The following is a 20,563-nucleotide window of genomic DNA, read 5'->3' as shown; positions in this document are numbered from 1 at the left end:
AGCTTGGTCGCAAATGGGTCTCCCAAATGGACAATGACCTCAAGCATACTTCCAAAGTTGTGGCAAAATGGCTTAAGGACAACAAAGTCAAGGTATTGGAGTGGTCATCACGAAGTCCTGACCTCAATCCTATAGAAATGTGTGGGCAGAACTGAAAAAGCATGTGCAAGCAAGGAGGCCGACAAACCTGACTCAGTTACACCAGCTCTGTCAGGAGGAATGGACCAACATTCACCCAACTTATTGTGGGAAGTTTGTGGAAGGCTACCCGAAACGTTTGATCCAAGTTAAACCTTTATAAGGCAATGCTACCAAATACTAATTGAGTGTATGTAAACTGGGAATGTGATGAAAGAAATAAAAGCTGAAATAAATCTCTACTATTATTCTGACATTTCACATTCTTAAAATAAAGTGGTGATCCTAAATGACCTAAGGAAGGGAATTTTCACTAGGATTAAATGTCAGGAATTGTGAAAGACTGTTTAAATGTATTTGTATGTAAACTTAAACTGTAAATGTAAACTTTCGACTTCAACTGTATGTTCAAGTTCAGTTGAGTTGAGCAGGCCCATTCTTAACTCTACTAGTTCCATTAAGTTGACAAGACCCTTCTGGATTCTTGTACAGTAGTTGTATGACCTCTGACCCCTTACTGGTGACCTGGTTTGGACTCTGTACAGGCAATGTCCCTGCGAGCAGACGCAGCCCAGTGTGGAGGGGTGGTGGTGGAGCTTGAGTCTGATGACATCAGGGAGGCTCGGGCCAGGAAGGCCAGGAGTACATCAGGTCAGCTTGTCTATTGCGGGAGTGGAGAGAGAGAGATGACCATGAGTTTACCCTGACCTCATGACCTGACAATACAACTACACAGCTATTACTTAATGATGATGTAACAACACGTTGTGATTGTCGGAACCACAGTGTTACATTTATATAGGTATTAGAGCAATTCAATATAAAGTGCTAGGTGTAAGAGCAACTTAATGTAAAGTGCTAGATGTATGAGCAACTTAATGTAAAGTGTTAGGTGTATGAGCAACTTAATGTAAAGTGTTAGGTGTTAGAGTAACTTAATGTAAAGTGTTCGGTGTTAAAGTAACTTAATGTAAAGTGTTAGGTGTTAGAGTAACTTAATGTAAAGTGTTAGGTGTATGAGCCACTAAACGTAAAGTGTTAGGTGTTAGAGTAACTTAATGTAAAGTTTTAGGTGTACGAGCTACTTAATGTAAAGTGTTAGTTGTTAGAGTAACTTAATGTAAAGTGTTAGGTGTACGAGCTACTTAATGTAAAGTGTTAGGTGTACGAGCTTAATGTAAAGTGTTAGGTGTAGTAACTTAATGCTACTTAATGTAAAGTGTTAGGTGTTAGAGTAACTTAATGTAAAGTGTTAGGTGTTAAGAGTAACTTAATGTAAAGTGTTAGGTGTTAATGAAAGTAACTTAATGTAAAGTGTTAGGTGTAATGTGTTAAGTATAAGAGCAACTTAATGAGCTACTTAATGTAAAGTGTTAGGTGTTAGAGTAACTTAATGTAAAGTGTTAGGTGTACGAGCTACTTAATGTAAAGTGTTAGGTGTACGATCTACTTAATGTAAAGTGTTAGGTGTTAGAGTAACTTAATGTAAAGTGTTAGGTGTTAGAGTAACTTAATGTATAGTGTTAGGTGTTAGAGTAACTTAATGTAAAGTGTTAGGTATAAGAGCTACTTAATGTAAAGTGTTAGGTATAAGAGCTACTTAATGTAAAGGGTTAGGTATAAGAGCTACTTAATGTAAAGTGTTAGGTATAAGAGCTACTTAATGTAATGTGTTAAGTATAAGAGCAACTTAATGTAACGTGTTACAGTAGGTGTAAGATAACTTAATGTAAAGTGTTAGGCATAAGAGCTACTTAATGTAAAGTGTTAGGTGTATGAGCTACTTAATGTAAAGTGTTAGGTATAAGAGCTACTTAATGTAAAGTGTTAGGTGTACGAGCTACTTAATGTAAAGTGTTAGGTGTTAGAGTAACTTAATGTAAAGTGTTAGGTATAAGAGCTACTTAATGTAAAGTGTTAGGTATAAGAGCTACTTAATGTAAAGTTTTAGGTGTACGATCTACTTAATGTAAAATTTTAGGTATAAGAGCAACTTAATGTAGTGTTTAGTTGTAAGAGCTGCTTAATGTAAAGTGCTAGGCATAAGAGCTACTTAATGTAACGTGTTAAGTATAAGAGCAACTTAATGTAACGTGTTAGGCATAAGAGCTACTTAATGTAAAGTTTAGGTGTATGATCTACTTAATGTAAAATGTTAGGTATAAGAGCTACTTCATGTAAAGTGTTAGGTGTTAGAGTAACTTAATGTAAAGTGTTAGGTATAAGTGTTAGGTGCTTTTGTTTTCTGATCAGAACACATCCTGGTCCTAAATATGTTCAAACATACTCTGATGCCCAGTGCTTAATGTTTTCCAGCTATAGATGCAGAATGTGTCCTGTAGACTCATAATGATGTTATCTCTGGTTATTGTTCATGTTACTGTGTGTCTCTGCTGAACATACTCACCAGGGTCAGCCCTCATCTACCTCAGGGGCCCTAAATTCCTGATCTACGTCAGTGGGGCACTGTCCATGTGGGTAAGAAGCCTTTTCATGTAACAACAATGGGTAAGGGAGCTACAAAGCCATACCGGCTGGACACTATAAGGTTTATGTCATCAACCTGGTAGTGTCTTGCAAATCAATGAAAGATGGACATACTTTACATTTCTCTTTATGCCCTTTACCCCTAGAAAGAGTAAAGAGCTAAAAGCCAAAAGCTGAAAACGTTCTTCTCCGTCATGATGACTATTTGTCTTTCTAATAGGGTGACCGTATGTGGCACTTTGCCATTTCGGTATTCCTGATCGAGCTGTATGGACGTAACCTGCTGCTGACCGCAATATTCGGCTTGGTGGTGGCGGGGTCAGTGCTGCTGTTAGGGGCGTTGATTGGGGACTGGGTTGACCGCAACCCCAGGAACAAAGGTTAGACCGACAATAATTTATATTTACAGCTATAGGGACTGACATCTAGTCCCAAATGGCACCCTAAAGGTACTGCAATATAATAGGGAATAGGATGCTATTTGGGACACAGTCCTAATTGCCTGCCTCTCTGCCTCACATGGGCACTCTGCAGTTCAAACAGTAACAAAGTTGCATCCTACCACTATTTTGGTAAATTGCTGAGGGATTTGGCTGGATAAATGTAACCACTCACAACTTCATAGATAGAGCTATGGATGCAAGTACTGACCATCCATGAGACGAACACTATAATTTTATTAATGTTTTTAAGCTATACAGAGTTAGTTTACAATTACAAAGTAAAACAAGTCTATATTTGGGGATCTAATGGGGTACAACAGATGATCTAAGCTCATGAGTCATTTATAAGTCATATTATTTTAGAATCAATGGCTATATATCATTACTTTAAAAGTCCAAAAATGAATGTACTATGGCAACTGCAGAATGCCCCTTTAAGACCAATGATACATTTCTGGTTCTGTAGAAGTCTTTATGGTTCTCTGAAATGCATTGTCCCAGAATAGAGTCTTAGTTTCTTCTCCCTCCTTGGTTTTAGTGGCGCATGCATCCTTGTTGGTTCAGAACATTTCAGTGACGGTGTGCAGCATTGTGCTGATGTTGGTCTTCTTATATAAACAGTGGATTGAGAGCATTTGGGGTGGCTGGTTAACTGTGAGTATATTTTTCATTTTCTCTCCCATACTGTCTAAACTCTCACGATGTGAACCAACAGTATGTTTTGGAATATGGATTGAAATAGTATTTGTATTCTTTCAAAGACTTTATCTGCACTTGATTGAGTTTGCCTGGTGCAATGGAACCAATGGAAAAGTCCTAAAATGACAAACCCCACCCATCCAGTGCTCCAGGCATGCTCAATCAAACACTCAATGTATTTGAAAGAAAATGAATACTATTTAAACCCAGGTCTGTTGAGAATCAGGCTAGATATATTATTGCAAACTGCTGTTTCACCTGCACTGTTCTGTGTCCATGTTGTTGCTGCTGCTGTTCTGAGCCTCCTGCTGCTCTGTGCTGTCATGCGTAGTAACGTGTTGCATCACAAAACTTACACAAGGTGGTTTGTTATACGGTGGTGATCGTCCTGGCAGATGTGGCTAACCTAGCAAGCACAGCGCTGACCATCGCCATCCAGAGGGACTGGATTGTGGTTATCACTGGATACAACCGGGGGCACCTCGCCGGTGAGACTGGCAGACCTGCCACACGCTATTACATCACCAGGGATTGTTTCTGTTTCAGCTGCTGAACTGGCTGCTGGTTAAAGCGCTTCAAGGTTATCAGACACTCTATGTATTTAGTTTATCGAGGATGTATCACATGCATTACAATAGAGGCAGTTTGATAATGTAGCCATTAGTAAAGCTGGTAACACAGATACCATATCACCACAACCAAACTAAACCCTGTACCTTTTGGTTGATTCTCATCTGAAGGGATGAATGCTACCATGCGGCGCATCGATCAGGTGACCAACATCCTGGCACCGCTGGCGGTGGGACAGGTCATGACCCTGGCCTCCAACGTGATCGGCTGCGGTTTCATCCTGGGCTGGAACCTGGTGTCCCTCATCGTGGAGTTTATCTTCCTGTCCCGGGTCTACCGCATTGTCCCTGCGCTGTCTGTCAAACCACCTGCGCCCGAGGACGGCCAGGCCTCCCTGGAGAGACCAGCAGTGAGGACGGAGGGACTGGTGGAGAGGAGGGGGTCACAAGGTCAGTGTCCTGTTGTCCTGGTCACTGTGTGACTACTTCAGTAGTTGAGTTGGTAAAGTAAAGTATAGTGGATCTTCCAACCTGTTTCATCCAACTTTACAGTGAAGCATAGATTTACTTTACAGTAAAATTGAATGAAATCGGCTGTTTCAAGCTACAATTGTCAGTAGAGTATTGTTAGTAGCATGACTGATGCTTGTCCTCTCAATAGATCATTGTTAGTAGCTTGACTGATGCTTGTCCTCTCAATAGATCATTGTTAGTAGCTTGACTGATGCTTGTCCTCTCAGGAGATCATTGTTAGTAGCTTGACTTATGCTTGTCCTCTCCCTCTCAGTAGAGCAGAGTGAGGTGGTGACATCAGCCCCGGGCCTCAGTGATGACGACATGAGCCTGAACCTCAAGGAGATCACCAACCTGCCTCTGTGTTTTGGACGCTTCCGCTGGCTGCTGAGCACCTGTAAGGACGGCTGGAGGGCCTACTACCGCCAGGATGTCTTCCTGGCTGGGATGGGCCTGGCCTTCCTCTACACAACTGTCCTGGGCTTCGACTGCATCACCACGGGCTACGCCTACACCCAGGGCATCAGTGGCTCCCTGCTCAGTCTGCTGATGGGGGTCTCGGCTATAACAGGCCTCATGGGCACCATCATGTTCACCAAGCTGAGGAAGGCCTACGGTTTAGTCAACACAGGCATCATCTCCAGCTGTCTCCATCTTTGCTGTCTGCTGCTGTGTGTGTGTTCTGTGTTCGCCCCCGGCAGCCCCATGGACCTCCGCCTGCTCAGGCCCTTCCTGGACGCCAACGCCAACTCAACGTTGTCGGCGGCCGGGGGGATGGTGGAGGGCCAGAGGCAGAAACACACCTACCCGATGCGGGGTGGCATTAATCAGCCGCTGCTGCCCGACCGCTCGTCCATCCACTGGACCAACAACACGGTGCTGTTTGAGAATATGCCATCAGGCATGGAGCCAGACTCCTACATTTCTATAATCCTGCTGTTCTTGGGGGTCATCACAGCACGCATCGGTGAGTAAGAGGGACGAGCAGACCCAGGCCCTTCACAATTGGATTGAGTTGCTGATCCACAGCTTAACAGTAACAACTGTATTATGCATGTTTCTAACATAGGCTGTGGGTATTCAGTTCTTTTGAGACTCAACAGTAAATTAGTTCAAATAGTGTTGGAAGATAATCATTTTTGCATTATACCGGAATATTTTTACCAGTTTTGATGACAGAGTGTGGGGGTCTATCTATATAGACTATAGTATAGTGGTCTATCTATATAGACTATAGTTTTTATTTATTTATATTTCACCTTTATTTAACCAGGTAGGCTAGTTGAGAACAAGTTCTCATTTGCAACTGCGACCTGGCCAAGATAAAGCGTAGATATTCGACACATAGAACAACACAGAGTTACACATGGAATAAACAAAACATACAGTCAATAATACAGTAGAATTTTTTTTAACAAAAAGTCTATATACAGTGAGTGCAAATAAGGTAAGTTAAGGAAATAAATAGGCCATGGTGGCGAAGTAATTACAATATAGCAATTAAACACTGGAATGGTAGATCGGCAGAAGATGAATGTGCAGGTAGAGATACTGGGGTGCAAAGGAGCAAAATAAATAAATAAATAAATACCAGTATGGGGATGAGGTAGGTAGATAGATGGGCTGTTTACAGATAGGCTAAGTACAGGTGCAGTGATCTGTAAACTGCTCTGACAGCTGGTGCTTAAAGCGAGAGATTATTGCAATTCGTTCCAGTATAGTATAGTATAGTGGTCAATCTATATAGACCATAGTCTAGTAGTCTATCTGTATAGACTATAGTATAGTTGTCAATCTGTATAGATCATAGTGTAGTAGTCTATCTGTATAGACCATAGTGTAGTAGTCTATCTGTATAGACCAAAGCAACCACTGACCATTGTCTGTGTATCCTGTGTGTTCCAGGTCTGTGGTCCTTTGACCTGACCGTGACCCAGTTGCTTCAGGAGAACATCTGTGAGTCAGAACGTGGTGTGGTCAACGGGGTCCAGAGCTCCATGAACTACTTGATGGACCTTCTCCACTTCATCATGGTCATCTCTGCTCCACAGCCCCAACACTTTGGCATCCTGGTCATCATCTCTGTACTGTTCATCACCACAGGACACACAATGTACTTCCTATACGCACGCAAAGCCAAGAGGAAACCTGCTGGATGCCTGGACACGTAGGGAGGCCGTGCGGCTTTCCGCGACAAAGCATGTGCCCAAAGACTCCACTCTGCCTGCGCCTGCCTGTGAAATGAATGTCTCTTCTCTCTTGTTCCCTCTGCGCTCTCATTGCTAGGCAACAATACAATACCGTAACACTCCTTCCCCACCATCCAGCCATTCATTCATTACAGCACAACACAGCAAGTGTCTGTCGTGTCCTCTCCAACCTGGTTGCTATCTCCCTGCATGGTCAGGTGTAGTACGGCCAAGTGCTAAGGTACAGTAACAAACTAGAACTCAGGTTAACTAAAGTAAGATCCACCTTTTCCCTTCTGTACATAGGTTGAGGTGGTCGCAACAGATGCGGTGTTGGTTCCCTGCCGTGGTAGGTTCTCCCACCTTAGTGTTGGTCCCCTACCGTGGTAGGTTCTCCCACCTTAGTGTTGGTCCCCTACCGTGGTAGGTTCTCCCACCTTAGTGTTGGTTCCCTGCCGTGGTAGGTTCTCCCACCTTAGTGTTGGTCCCATACCGTGGTAGGTTCTCCCACCTTAGTGTTGGTCCCCTACCGTGGTAGGTTCTCCCACCTTAGTGTTGGTTCCCTGCCGTGGTAGGTTCTCCCACCTTAGTGTTGCTCCCCTACCGTGGTAGGTTCTCCCACCTTAGTGTTGGTCCCCTACCGTGGTAGGTTCTCCCACCTTAGTGTTGGTCCCCTACCGTGGTAGGTTCTCCCACCTTAGTGTTGGTCCCCTACCGTGGTAGGTTCTCCCACCTTAGTGTTGGTCCCCTACCGTGGTAGGTTCTCCCACCTTAGTGTTGGTCCCCTACCGTGGTAGGTTCTCCCACCTCAGGAAAAGGGCACAGAGGGCAGGCTGAGGCAGCAGCAGCAGAACACACCTTTCCAGCAATTTTGGATTACTGCAAGAGCTTCATTATGGCAGTCTGTTGACCTACCCAGAGTTTGGATGGGAATTGGATGGATGGATTGATGTATTTTTCTAACCCTCACACAGTAAAGAACTGGGCATGGTGAAGCAGGTGACAGTAAGAAAAAGAAGAAGAAACGAGACTGAACAACTTTAACAAGGCAAACATGTTACTGCTCCGTCCACTTGGAAATCCAGGAAGTCCAAAAGGAAAACTAAAGGGAAGTTGGTGTCAGATTGTGAGATACTGAACATTATAAAGGAGACCCCCTTGATGGACAGAAGAGGAAGGCTGTAGTGTCATCTTCTCCTGGTCTGTTTCTCTGTGGATGAATCAGGCAGACATGTGCCTAGCTTTCAAATCAATCACTAAGACGCATTTCAGTGCCTATTGATTAACACATTATATCATTAAAAAAAAGATATAATTTAAACCGGATCGCAGGAACATATCATCAGAGCATAAAGATAGTAAGAAAAAACAAACATGCATTGAAATCAGAGGAAACCAAAATGACCATAATTGCTTGTGTACTTAGATAACTGAAAATAGCTTCCAAATTGTAAATGCTTTTCCTTCACATAGAAACAGAGTGATATTAATGCAGTTTGACAAATTTATAGCAAACAGATTTTGACTTCCTCTTTCATTTTGTGACCTGTTTTGAGATCAGTGTTTAGTAGATTGATAGGTCTATATGATTCTGGATTAAGGCAGTGTTGTATTACACTAGAACACCTCCTTGTTGTTCTCATGAACTAAAACCTTACCTCAGTACAGTACAAGAAAACCGTGTTTGAAAAACTGACTTGGACATGTCTCTCAGCTATGTACGGCCATCTCCTTTCTGTACAGTGGTAATCCAATCAAAGTTGATCTCGTTGCCATGCAAACAGCACCACATTACAATTTATTTGTTTTTCTATCATATTTTCCTGTGACGTATTGTTCACTTACATCTATAATTTGTTGTCCTTTTCTGTTTCAGACTGTTATTTATGATGACAATAAACACGGATTAAGATGTCTTTGTATTTTGACTTGAAATGTTTTGTTACCAACATTTCCCTCTATTCACCAAAGCTCATTACAAACTTGGATGTCTAAAAGTCATAGTTATGATGAGTCCAGGTTTTCAGTCACGAGTTCCGTAAATTTCCAATAATTCTGAGAGCACATGAATGCAGCGTCATAAACGACAGTCAGTATACAGTTCATGTACTGCACTACGTTTCATCCAGGAAGAGGCTCCAAAACGCCCCTCACTGCCAAGCACCGAACAGGTCTGCCTCTGACCCTACCCAGTCCCAGTTAATCCCCTCCATAAATAAAGAAGAATAGGCTGCCTCATGGCTCTAACAATATTAATAAAGGCACCATTTCAACCTTCCTGAGTTAATGTTCTAGTTGGATCCTTTCCCAGATCATAGGCTGCCTCATGACTCTAACAATATTAATACTGCCTGTCCCTTGTGGATCTTGTGCATATTTAATGGCGACATTTCCCAGATCTTGGCTCCCATACTGGCATAAGGCATTAGAGATTCTGCTGACGGGATCTTACTGAGCATTTTGACCGCTGGAGAGAAGACAGGATGTTCAGAAATAGAACCACAGGTGAAGCCCCATCCCCAATTAATCAGGAAGTAGGAAGTAGGCCTAGTACCACCGCCTAGTGCCATCTCTCACTCTATATCACAGAGCAAGAGAGAGAGAGAGAGAGAGGAGAGAGAGAGAGAGAGATGAAGAGCAAAAATAGAGAGAGATGAAGAGGGAGAGATAGAAAGATAGACAGAGAGAGAGGGGGAGAGAGAGGAAGAGGAAAGAGGAAGAACAGAAGGAGATCAGGCTGTGGCAATTATCTCAACACTCTTTTTTTGTAATATAATTGCCTGAGGCAAATTCACCTGCAATGACTCTCATGGCCAGCAGAGGTCAATGTCACTCTGGGATGTCAAGTACAAAAAATCTCAAAGTAAAGCTGTCAATTGGGATTGCTTCAGGCAGTGTGCAATATACAATATACCCAATTTAATGCTGGAGTGGATCCTCAAAGGTGCTAAACTCTCAGGGGCTGTCACGAGCTGTCAGAGGTGATTATTCTGGTCAGGGATGGATTTATCTTCGGGACACAGACTTACGAGGCCTTGCATGTGGACTATCCAATAGCCTATGTTCTGTTCAGTTTGAGAAGGAGAGTGTGAAGACCATGAGGAGAACCGGAGGTCAACTTTGATAGCTTGCCACTACTATAAATGTTTTGATTAAAAACAATATGTTTCTTACCCATGATGTATTTATCAGAGTTATTGATATCAAAATAAGACAGATTGAGAGGGTATGAGAGGGTATGAGAGGTTATGAGAGGGTATGAGAGGTTATGAGAGGGTATGAGAGGGTATGAGAAGGTGTGAGAGGTTATGAGAGGGTGTGAGAGGGTATGAGAGGGTATGAGAAGGTATGAGAGGGTATGAGAGGGTATGAGAGGGTATGAGAAGGTGTGAGAGGTTATGAGAGGGTGTGAGAGGGTATGAGAGGGTATGAGAAGGTGTGAGAGGGTGTGAGAGGGTACGAGAGGGTATGAGAGGGTATGAGAAGGTGTGAGAGGGTATGAGAGGGTGTGAGAGGGTATGAGAGGGTATGAGAAGGTATGAGAGGGTATGAGAGGGTATGCTATAGGCCTACGTTTTTTTAAAGAAAATGGCAAAATGCACACGCCTCCCCTTTTTTATCTTACGGATACGATTATATAAAGTGATCTATAAGAGCACTTTGATCCGTAATGCTTTATGATAGAAATATGCACGTGACTCCAATGCATTTGGGGACGTCATTGTTTACTTTCTTTGACATTCAGAGGCCGAGCTACAACCTTCTATAACCGAGGAGACAAACAATGGACTTTGCTTTGGAAGTAATCTAATTCTGTTACAATCCTTTTTTTTAGTTATTCACTTTCTGTATGTAAAATAGAAGATGTTTAAACCCAGACAGCTTTTAGAGAAACACTTGGGACCTTCTCTCATTGTGTTAAACCACAGAAGAAGAGTAGCCAGCAGTTAAAGCTTACATTTTTCTGCGTCGGTAGGTTCTACTCTGCCTGGGGTGGAAAGGTAAGCCTAACTTTTGAAAGTACCATGTTCAGATTCCTAATGACTTATCAGATGTAATTATTTGCAAACAGGAACAGTTTCATTGCAAACAAGACACACTGATTTGGCATTGGAGAAATATGACAAGATGAACACACTCTGTCCATTCTTGGCCTGTAATTTGGGTAATGTGTGTGGGCAATCTTCTGGCCCGCAGCCTGGGCACTATCAAAATTCCTGGGCTGCCATGTAATGCTTCCTGGACGAAGAGCAGTTTGTAAAACTGCATATCTAAGACTGGCCTGTCCAAGAAGGGAGGGTAAATGGTGAACATGTTCTCTGCTATCCACTTTATGTTTGGTTTATTATTTTGGATATAGACAAGGGCATCTTGTTTCAAGCGTTCGGGAGGGTTTAGGTCAAATACATTTTTGCTGAAGGGAGGGCCAATCCACTTTCATTTCAGAGAGATCTGACTTTCTCCATGTAACACTTATTCTAAATAACTTCCTTGGAGGAGCATTGAGCTGTTTCAAACCCAGGAGAGACACAACTTTATAGCCAAGTGAACACAGCAGGGTTAGATGATGGTCTTAGACCAATGATGTACTGTAACCAGTGAACACAGCAGGGTTAGATTACGGTCTTAGACCAGTGATGTACTGTAACCAGGGAACACAGCAGGGTTAGATTATGGTCTTAGACCAGTGATGTACTGTAACCAGAGAACACAGCAGGGTTAGATTACGGTCTTAGACCAGTGATGTTCTGTAACCAGGGAACACAGCAGGGTTAGATTACGGTCTTAGACCAGTGATGTACTGTAACCAGGGAACACAGCAGGGTTAGATTACGGTATTAGACCAGTGATGTACTGTAACCAGAGAACACAGCAGGGTTAGATTACGGTCTTAGACCAGTGATGTACTGTAACCAGGGAACTTGAAACTGCACTTGCACACTAGCACTGTTGTACTTTGTGTAGTTTATTTAATGATCTCGAGGATTATGTGCTCCTGATGGTTTCGGTTTCTCTCTCTCTCTCTCCCCTGCCATAGAAACTGTGTCAGTATCAGTATATGAAGTCAGTGGGGACGTTCCAAATGGCACCCTATTCCTTATATAGTAGTGCACTTTATAGGGAATTGGGTGCCGTTTGGGATGCACAGATTGCTGTCCTTGGTGCTTTGTCTCAGGGAGGAAACCTTCACCAGGAGGGATAAGGAAGGGAAGGTGAAGAGAATGGATAAGGAAGTCAGTTTGGTTTTAGATTCCTTTCCCTCTGAGTGACTTCACCAGTCCTGACTAGCCTGCACCCACGTCACATGATCACACTGACATGTCTCCACCTGTTCTATGCTTTTCTGTTTTTAAATCATGAATTATAAACAATCATTTTAAATCATAAATTAGTACTTTCTGGAATCTGGTGTTGGCTCAATATTCATGTCAGAGTACAGCAAGTGTCAGGATAAGTTCAAAGTGGTAAGCTACTGTACAGACAGACAGACTGTAATGCCTTTCGTTCCCGACCCCCAAGTTGGGATGTGCTGCAGAGGGTGAGGACATTCTCTCTCTGTGTCTCCAAATGGCACCCCAGTATAAACGCAATACAACGACTAAACACATGGACCTATGGTCAAAACAAGTGCACTACATAGGGAATAGGGTGCCATTAGATATGTAGTGTCTGTCTCTTTAGATTGTGTTTGTCTCCAGACAGGCCTAAGGAGAAGCTCCACAGGGAGGGAGAGTGTGTCCAGGGAGATACTTCACATGAAGGTCCTGGAGAGACTCAATCCACAGTGAAAAGAGGCGTGCTAGGATGTATGTTCTGTAGCCTGTCACTTTCTGAGCCTGTTTCTACTGTTGAAGTCTTTAAAGATATTCTCCGCTACTTATTTATACTTTTTAGCCAGTAGTTCTGAAAGTAGTGCCCACGAGACAAAAGTCATCGCTGAAAATGGTGTACTACGTCACAAATGTGCAGATATGTGCAGGATGTCATTGTTTCCTCTCTCACTGTGCATCTTGCTAACTGTCACTTAAATGCAGAGGGGCTGGAGCTCAATGGCTGAAACTCAAATTGCTAGGAGGCTGGCTCACATGTGGGTACATGTAGCTAATTGACATGTAGCTAATTGACATGTAGCTAATTGAGCTTAAAACATTAATTTTGCTCATAAATGATGCATGTATGAGCTACAAATTGACACAACCAGCCCAAAGCGGGAGGTTAAAAAAAGACTTACTAGTCGCAACAGCATGTCTTTAATAACTGAAATGTCATTATTCACTGGAGGAAAGATAGAGTCTCACATTCACTCCAATACTAAGTGTTGAGGAATGGCTTGGCGTATCTAGACTCATGCCATTACAGGGATAAACACTTTATGTAAGAATGCTTGGTATGTCATTTTAGGAACATGTATCCAAGATGGATGTTTTACACCCAAAAATGTTCACACAGAAATCTATTTGAACTCCCTAATCTGATGTTGATTCAATCATCCTCACTGCCATTTTAACACACAGTTATGGTATAGACTAAATATACAAAACATTATGAACACCTGCTCTTTCCATGACACAGACTGACCAGGTGAATCCAGGTGAAAGCCATGATCCCTTATTGATGTCACTTGTTAAATCCACTTCAGTCAGTGTAGATGAAGGGGAGGAGACGCGTTAAAGAAGGATTTGTAAGCCTTGAGACAATTGAGATATGGATTGTGTACTGTATGTGTGCCATTCAGAGGGTGAATGGACAAGACTAAATATATAAGTGCCTTTGAACGGGGTATGGTAGCACAGTAGGTGCCAGGTGCACTTGGTTTGTGTCAAGATCTGCAACGCTGCTGGGTTTTTCCACACTCAACAGTTTCCCGTGTGTATCAAGAATCGTCCACCACCCAAAGGACATTCAGCCAACTTGACCCAAATGTAGGAAGCAATGGAGTCAACATGGGCCAGCATCCCCGTGGAACGCTTTCGACACCTTGTAGAGTCCATGCCCCGATGAATTGAGGCTGTTCCGAGGGCACAACTCAATATTAGGAAGGTGTTTTGTTTTGTCCACTAAGTGTACTTTTGGTACATGATTAAGTCAGCACATGGTCTACCACATCTAAGACATATAAGTTAGACTGTGTTAATTAAGAGGGTAGTAATGACATCCTTGTGGCTCTATAGTTAGACTGTGTTAATTAAGAGGGTAGTAATGATATCCTTGTGTCTCTATAGTTAGACTGTGTTAATTAAGAGGGTAGTAATGATATCCTTGTGTCTCTATAGTTAGACTGTGTTAATTAAGAGGGTAGTAATGATATCCTTGTGGCTCTATAGTTAGACTGTGTTAATTAAGAGGGTAGTAATGATATCCTTGTGGCTCTATAGTTAGACGGTGTTACTTAATTAAGAGGTAGTAAATATCCTTGTGGCCCTATAGTTAGACTGGTCAAAATGAGTGCACTACGTAGGGAATAGGGTGCCATTTGAGACAAAGGGCTCTGCATTTGCATGAATACCTGGGGGATATGGCATAGTATTTTCCTCTCCTCCACTGAGTCTGCTCACAGACTACTCCTCCTCCTCCTCCACTGAGTCTGCTCACAGACTACTCCTCCTCCTCCTCCACTGAGTCTGCTCACAGACTACTCCTCCTCATCCTCCACTGAGTCTGCTCACAGACTACTCCTCCTCCTCCTCCACTGAGTCTGCTCACAGACTACCTACAACATTGTAGAACATTGTTCTACTGAGGAAACACTTGATGAGCAAAGTGTTTCCTCAGACAAACTATTGGGTGGGTAGTGTTTCCTCAGACAAACTATTGGGTGGGTAGTGTTTCCTCAGACAAACTATGGGGTGGGTAGTGTTTCCTCAGACAAACTATTGGGTGGGTAGGTGTTTCCTCAGACAAACTATGGGGTGGGTAGTGTTTCCTCAGACAAACTCTGCTCCTCAGACAAACTATGGGTAGTGTTTCCTCAGACAAACTATTGGGTGGGTAGGTGTTTCCTCAGACAAACTATGGGGTGGGTAGTGTTTCCTCAGACAAACTATCGGGTGGGTAGTGTTTCCTCAGACAAACTATTGGGTGGGTAGTGTTTCCTCAGACAAACTATCGGGTGGGTAGTGTTTCCTCAGACAAACTATTGGGTGGGTAGTGTTTCCTCAGACAAACTATTGGGTGGGTAGTGTTTCCTCAGACAAACTATTGGGTGGGTAGTGTTTCCTCAGACAAACTATCGGGTGGGTAGTGTTTCCTCAGACAAACTATTGGGTGGGTAGTGTTTCCTCAGACAAACTATCGGGTGGGTAGTGTTTCCTCAGACAAACTATTGGGTGGGTAGTGTTTCCTCAGACAAACTATCGGGTGGGTAGTGTTTCCTCAGACAAACTATTGGGTGGGTAGTGTTTCCTCAGACAAACTATTGGGTGGGTAGTGTTTCCTCAGACAAACTATTGGGTGGGTAGTGTTTCCTCAGACAAACTATTGGGTGGGTAGTGTTTCCTCAGACAAACTATTGGGTGGGTAGTGTTTCCTCAGACAAACTATTGGGTGGGTAGTGTTTCCTCAGAAAAACTATTGGGTGGGTAGTGTTTCCTCAGACAAACTATTGGGTGGGTAGTGTTTCCTCAGACAAACTATTGGGTGGGTGGTGTTTCCAATAGCACTCGATCTTGCCAAGAGACTCAGAGAGCCCTTAACAGTTTAATTCACATAAACCCACTTGTTTATCTCACAAATAATATGAATTACGTAATAACATAACGCCTTGTCAAAACTGTGGTAAACACACCCTACTTGACTCATAGTGAGACCAGTACACTTAGCATGCATCAGATGTTATCCTCTGCCTTAGTAATGTTGTCATTTTATGGGATTTTAGTAATTTATCTGCTTATGACAATAGCCATTTGTTACTCTCAGCAACCGGCGATGCAGCCAACCTGACACACGTTCACCTTTGGCATAAAGGGCCACAACAGCAAACCAATACCTATGGGGATATAGGAGTTAATGACAGGTGTCTGCTGCTTGAGGATACCTAAACACCCCCATTCCCCTTCCATTCCCCTTGGATACTCTGGCCTGACTGAGGTGACAGCGTATCTGACTTCCCATCTGGAGGAAAATGATGTATCGGATGCATTTGTATTCATTGTGCAGCTGACGTTCCTCCTCAGCCCATAACCGCTGAGGGACAGCCCTTCTAAAGACTAGCTGATCTGTCTGGTTAAGAAGGACACTTTAAACCAAGGCTCTAGTGATGAAGTCTTTGTTTTGTTCCTCCAGTAAAAAGCAGTTAGATGAATGTTTCAAGTTTTTATTTGTCACATGCACCAGTTCAGTGAAATGCTTAACTTGCAAGTCCTGCAGTATTCAATATCAACATAGTATAACTAACAAAACATATACAGTATAAACATTTTAAAAAACACTAGAAATTAGAGAAGAGATGAATGTGCTGTGTAGTCTATCTATGCGTCCCAAATGGCACCCTACTCCAACCCTGATCAAAAGTGTGGTTGCCTTAAGTACTTTACCTGATTCGCTCAGACCCATTACGTTGCTGTTAGCAGAGCTAGGGTGTTTTTTAAAAGTTGTTTGTCATGGTTGAGTTGGTGTCAAGCTTTTAACTGAGTGATCAACATTGTGCTAATATAATATATACCCACCCAACCCTGATCAAAAGTAGTGCACTATATAGGGAATAGGGTACAATTTGAGACGCAATCTATAAATGTAGTAGACATGGTCAGTTATGGATTCTCAAAGAGAAGGATGGGAGGACACCTGCCAATTCCTCGTGGCTTTGGAAGAACAAAAAGGAACATATCCTCATGGAACTCAACTGAAGCTCACATGGTTGAGGATGCAGGGAGGATACCCCTTCCGATACTGGAGACCAGAGAAGAGAAGAGGGGTATTTCTCATTTAGCTTTTGTGTGCATCAGCAGTTTTTTTCCTGTACAGTTGAAGGGCTTTGCTAAGACTCAGTCAACTATCACAGTACAGTTGAAGGGCTTTGCTAAGACTCAGTCACTATCACAGTACAGTTGAAGGGCTTTTCTAAGACTCAGTCAACTATCACAGTATAGTTGAAGGGCTTTGCTAAGACTCAGTCAACTATCACAGTACAGTTGAAGGGCTTTGCTAAGACTCAGTCAACTATCACAGTACAGTTGAAGGGCTTTGCTAAGACTCAGTCAACTATCACAGTACAGTTGAAGGGCTTTGCTAAGACTCAGTCACTATCACAGTACAGTTGAAGGGCTTTGCTAAGACTCAGTCAACTATCACAGTACAGTTGAAGGGTTTTGCTAAGACTCAGTCAACTATCACAGTACAGTTGAAGGGCTTTGCTAAGACTCAGTCAACTATCACAGTACAGTTGAAGGGCTTTGCTAAGACTCAGTCAACTATCACAGTACAGTTGAAGGGTTTTGCTAAGACTCAGTCAACTATCACAGTACAGTTGAAGGGCTTTGCTAAGACTCAGTCAACTATCACAGTACAGTTGAAGGGTTTTGCTAAGACTCAGTCAACTATCACAGTACAGTTGAAGGGCTTTGCTAAGACTCAGTCAACTATCACAGTACAGTTGAAGGGCTTTGCTAAGACTCAGTCAACTATCACAGTACAGTTGAAGGGCTTTGCTAAGACTCAGTCAACTATCACAGTACAGTTGAAGGGCTTTGCTAAGACTCAGTCAAGCAGCACATTGCTGACAGGGTATAAATATATATATTAGAGCGATAGATAAAGCGTTCATACTGAGAATGAATGTCCTTGTGCAGGTGCATTTATACGGAGACTTGATTACACACAGGTGGATTGTATTTATCATCATTAGTCATTTAGGTCAACATTGGATCATTCAGAGATCCTCACTGAACGTCTGGAGAGAGTTTGCTGCACTGAAAGTAAAGGGGCTGAATAATTTTGCACACCCAATTTTTCACTTTTTGATATGTTAAAAAAGTTTGAAATATCCAATAAATGTCGTTCGACTTCATGATTGTGTCCCACTTGTTGTTGATTCTTCACAAAAAAATACAGTTTTATATCTTTATGTTTGAAGCCTGAAATGTGGCAAAAGGTTGCAAAGTTGAAGGGGGCCGAATACTTTCGCAAGGCACTGTATCATACTGAGAATGAATGTCCTTGTTTTAGTCTGCTCTAACACATATCATACTGAGAATGAATGTCCTTGTTTTAGTCTGCTCTGGCACATATCATACTGAGAATGAATGTCCTTGTTTTAGTCTGCTCTGGCACATATCATACTGAGAATGAATGTCCTTGTTTTAGTCTGCTCTGGCACATATCATACTGAGAATGAATGTCCTTGTTTTAGTCTGCTCTGGCACATATCATACTGAGAATGAATGTCCTTGTTTTAGTCTGCTCTGGCACATATCATACTGAGAATGAATGTCCTTGTTTTAGTCTGCTCTGGCACATATCATACTGAGAATGAATGTCCTTGTTTTAGTCTGCTCTGGCAATGAATGTCCTTGTTTTATATCATATCATGAGAATGAATGTCCTTGTTTTAGTCTGCTCTGGCACATACTGAGAATAATCATACTGACACATATCATACTGAGAATGAATGTCCTTGTTTTAGTCTGCTCTGGCACATATCATACTGAGAATGAATGTCCTTGTTTTAGTCTGCTCTGGCACATATCATACTGAGAATGAATGTCCTTGTTTTAGTCTGCTCTGGCACATATCATACTGAGAATGAATGTCCTTGTTTTAGTCTGCTCTGGCACATATCATACTGAGAATGAATGTCCTTGTTTTACTGCTCTGGCATATCATACTGAGAATGAATGTCCTTGTTTTAGTCTGCTCTGGCACATATCATACTGAGAATGAATGTCCTTGTTTTAGTCTGCTCTGGCACATATCATACTGAGAATGAATGTCCTTGTTTTAGTCTGCTCTGGCACATATCATACTGAGAATGAATGTCCTTGTTTTAGTCTGCTCTAGCACATATCATACTGAGAATGAATGTCCTTGTTTTAGTCTGCTCTGGCACATATCATACTGAGAATGAATGTCCTTGTTTTAGTCTGCTCTGGCACATATCATACTGAGAATGAATGTCCTTGTTTTAGTCTGCTCTAACACATATCATACTGAGAATGAATGTCCTTGTTTTAGTCTGCTCTGGCACATATCATACTGAGAATGAATGTCCTTGTTTTAGCTGCTCTGGCACATATCATACTGAGAATGAATGTCCTTGTTTTAGTCTGCTCTGGCAGAGAATGAATGTCCTTGTTTTAGTCTGCTGGCACATATCATACTGAGAATGAATGTCCTTGTTTTAGTCTCTCTGGCACATATCATACTGACAATGAATGTCCTTGTTTTAGTCTGCTCTAACACATATCATACTGAGAATGAATGTCCTTGTTTTAGTCTGCTCTGGAGAATGAATGTCCTTGTTTTATATCATACTGAGAATGAATGTCCTTGTTTTAGTCTGCTCTAGCACATATCATACTGAGAATGAATGTCCTTGTTTTAGTCTGCTCTGGAGAATGAATGTCCTTGTTTTACATATCATACTGAGAATGAATGTCCTTGTTTTAGCTGCTCTGGCACATATCATACTGAGAATGAATGTCCTTGTTTTAGTCTGCTCTAGCACATATCATACTGAGAATGAATGTCCTTGTATAAGTCTGCTCTAGCACATATCATACTGAGAATGAATGTCCTTGTTTTAGTCTGCTCTGGCACATATCATACTGAGAATGAATGTCCTTGTTTTAGTCTGCTCTGGCACATATCATACTGAGAATGAATGTCCTTGTTTTAGTCTGCTCTGGCACATATCATACTGAGAATGAATGTCCTTGTTTTAGCTGCTCTGGCACATATCATACTGAGAATGAATGTCCTTGTTTTAGCTGCTCTAGCACATATTTGCACATCCGTCTATATGTAATTACACAGGGCTCCAGACAAGCTTCATTTGAGCAGTTAAAGTCTGATTTGACACGTCCATGAATCTGAGACTAGGGGCTCTATTCAATCATAAAGCTGAAGGGTTAAGGATTCCGCAATAGAAAACGTTAAAGTCATTTCCTATTGACTATTGAATTTCCGTTTAACCTGAATGCAGCCTCCGCTAAAAAGTGTGAGCGTTGCCTTTCAATTTCAATCACGCCGAATAGCTGCAATTCCGCGATGCGGATTGAATAGAGCCCTATATATTTATAGAATGTCTGGTAATAGGAGCAGTAAGCAAAGACATTCAAATTAAGTTTATTAATAAATGTCACGGTCTTTTAAACGGGAAATATGTCCATATATGCTACCACACTCTATCAAGGAGCACACCTTTCTCTGTTCCCGCTACGATCAAATTATAATTTGTCCTGTCAATTTTGTTTTTCAAATGTCCTATGTAGAGTTAATTCGAAAGTGTTCAGACCCCTTGACTTTTTCCACATGTTGTTACAGCCTTACTCTAAAAGTACTTATTCATCAATCTACATACAATACCCCA

The 20,563-nt window shown here is 42.1% G+C and overlaps 1 protein-coding gene across 2 annotated transcripts; it reads left to right on the top strand.

Annotated features, from left to right (window-relative positions):
* Positions 1-591: 591 nt before the first annotated feature.
* On the top strand, positions 592-8,953 carry si:ch211-254p10.2 (solute carrier family 40 member 1). Of its 2 annotated transcripts, XM_065027501.1 has the most exons (8): positions 592-789; positions 2,549-2,616; positions 2,846-3,005; positions 3,607-3,722; positions 4,129-4,255; positions 4,508-4,786; positions 5,124-5,816; positions 6,755-8,953. In XM_065027501.1, the coding sequence occupies exons 1-8, from the start codon at positions 687-689 to the stop codon at positions 7,018-7,020; spliced, it is 1,812 nt and encodes a 603-aa protein (XP_064883573.1). In that variant the 5' UTR covers positions 592-686; the 3' UTR covers positions 7,021-8,953. The 2 variants fall into 2 exon arrangements, with proteins under 2 accessions (XP_064883573.1, XP_064883572.1); XM_065027500.1 differs by lacking the exons at positions 592-789; positions 2,549-2,616 and having other exon boundaries at positions 2,848-3,005; positions 5,127-5,816.
* Positions 8,954-20,563: the final 11,610 nt, after the last annotated feature.

Source organism: Oncorhynchus nerka, linkage group LG14 (genome assembly GCF_034236695.1).
Source record: "Oncorhynchus nerka isolate Pitt River linkage group LG14, Oner_Uvic_2.0, whole genome shotgun sequence".
Lineage (NCBI taxonomy): Eukaryota > Metazoa > Chordata > Actinopteri > Salmoniformes > Salmonidae > Oncorhynchus > Oncorhynchus nerka.
Note: the sequence above shows the minus strand (reverse complement) of the source record. Positions and strands in the feature narration are given on the sequence as shown.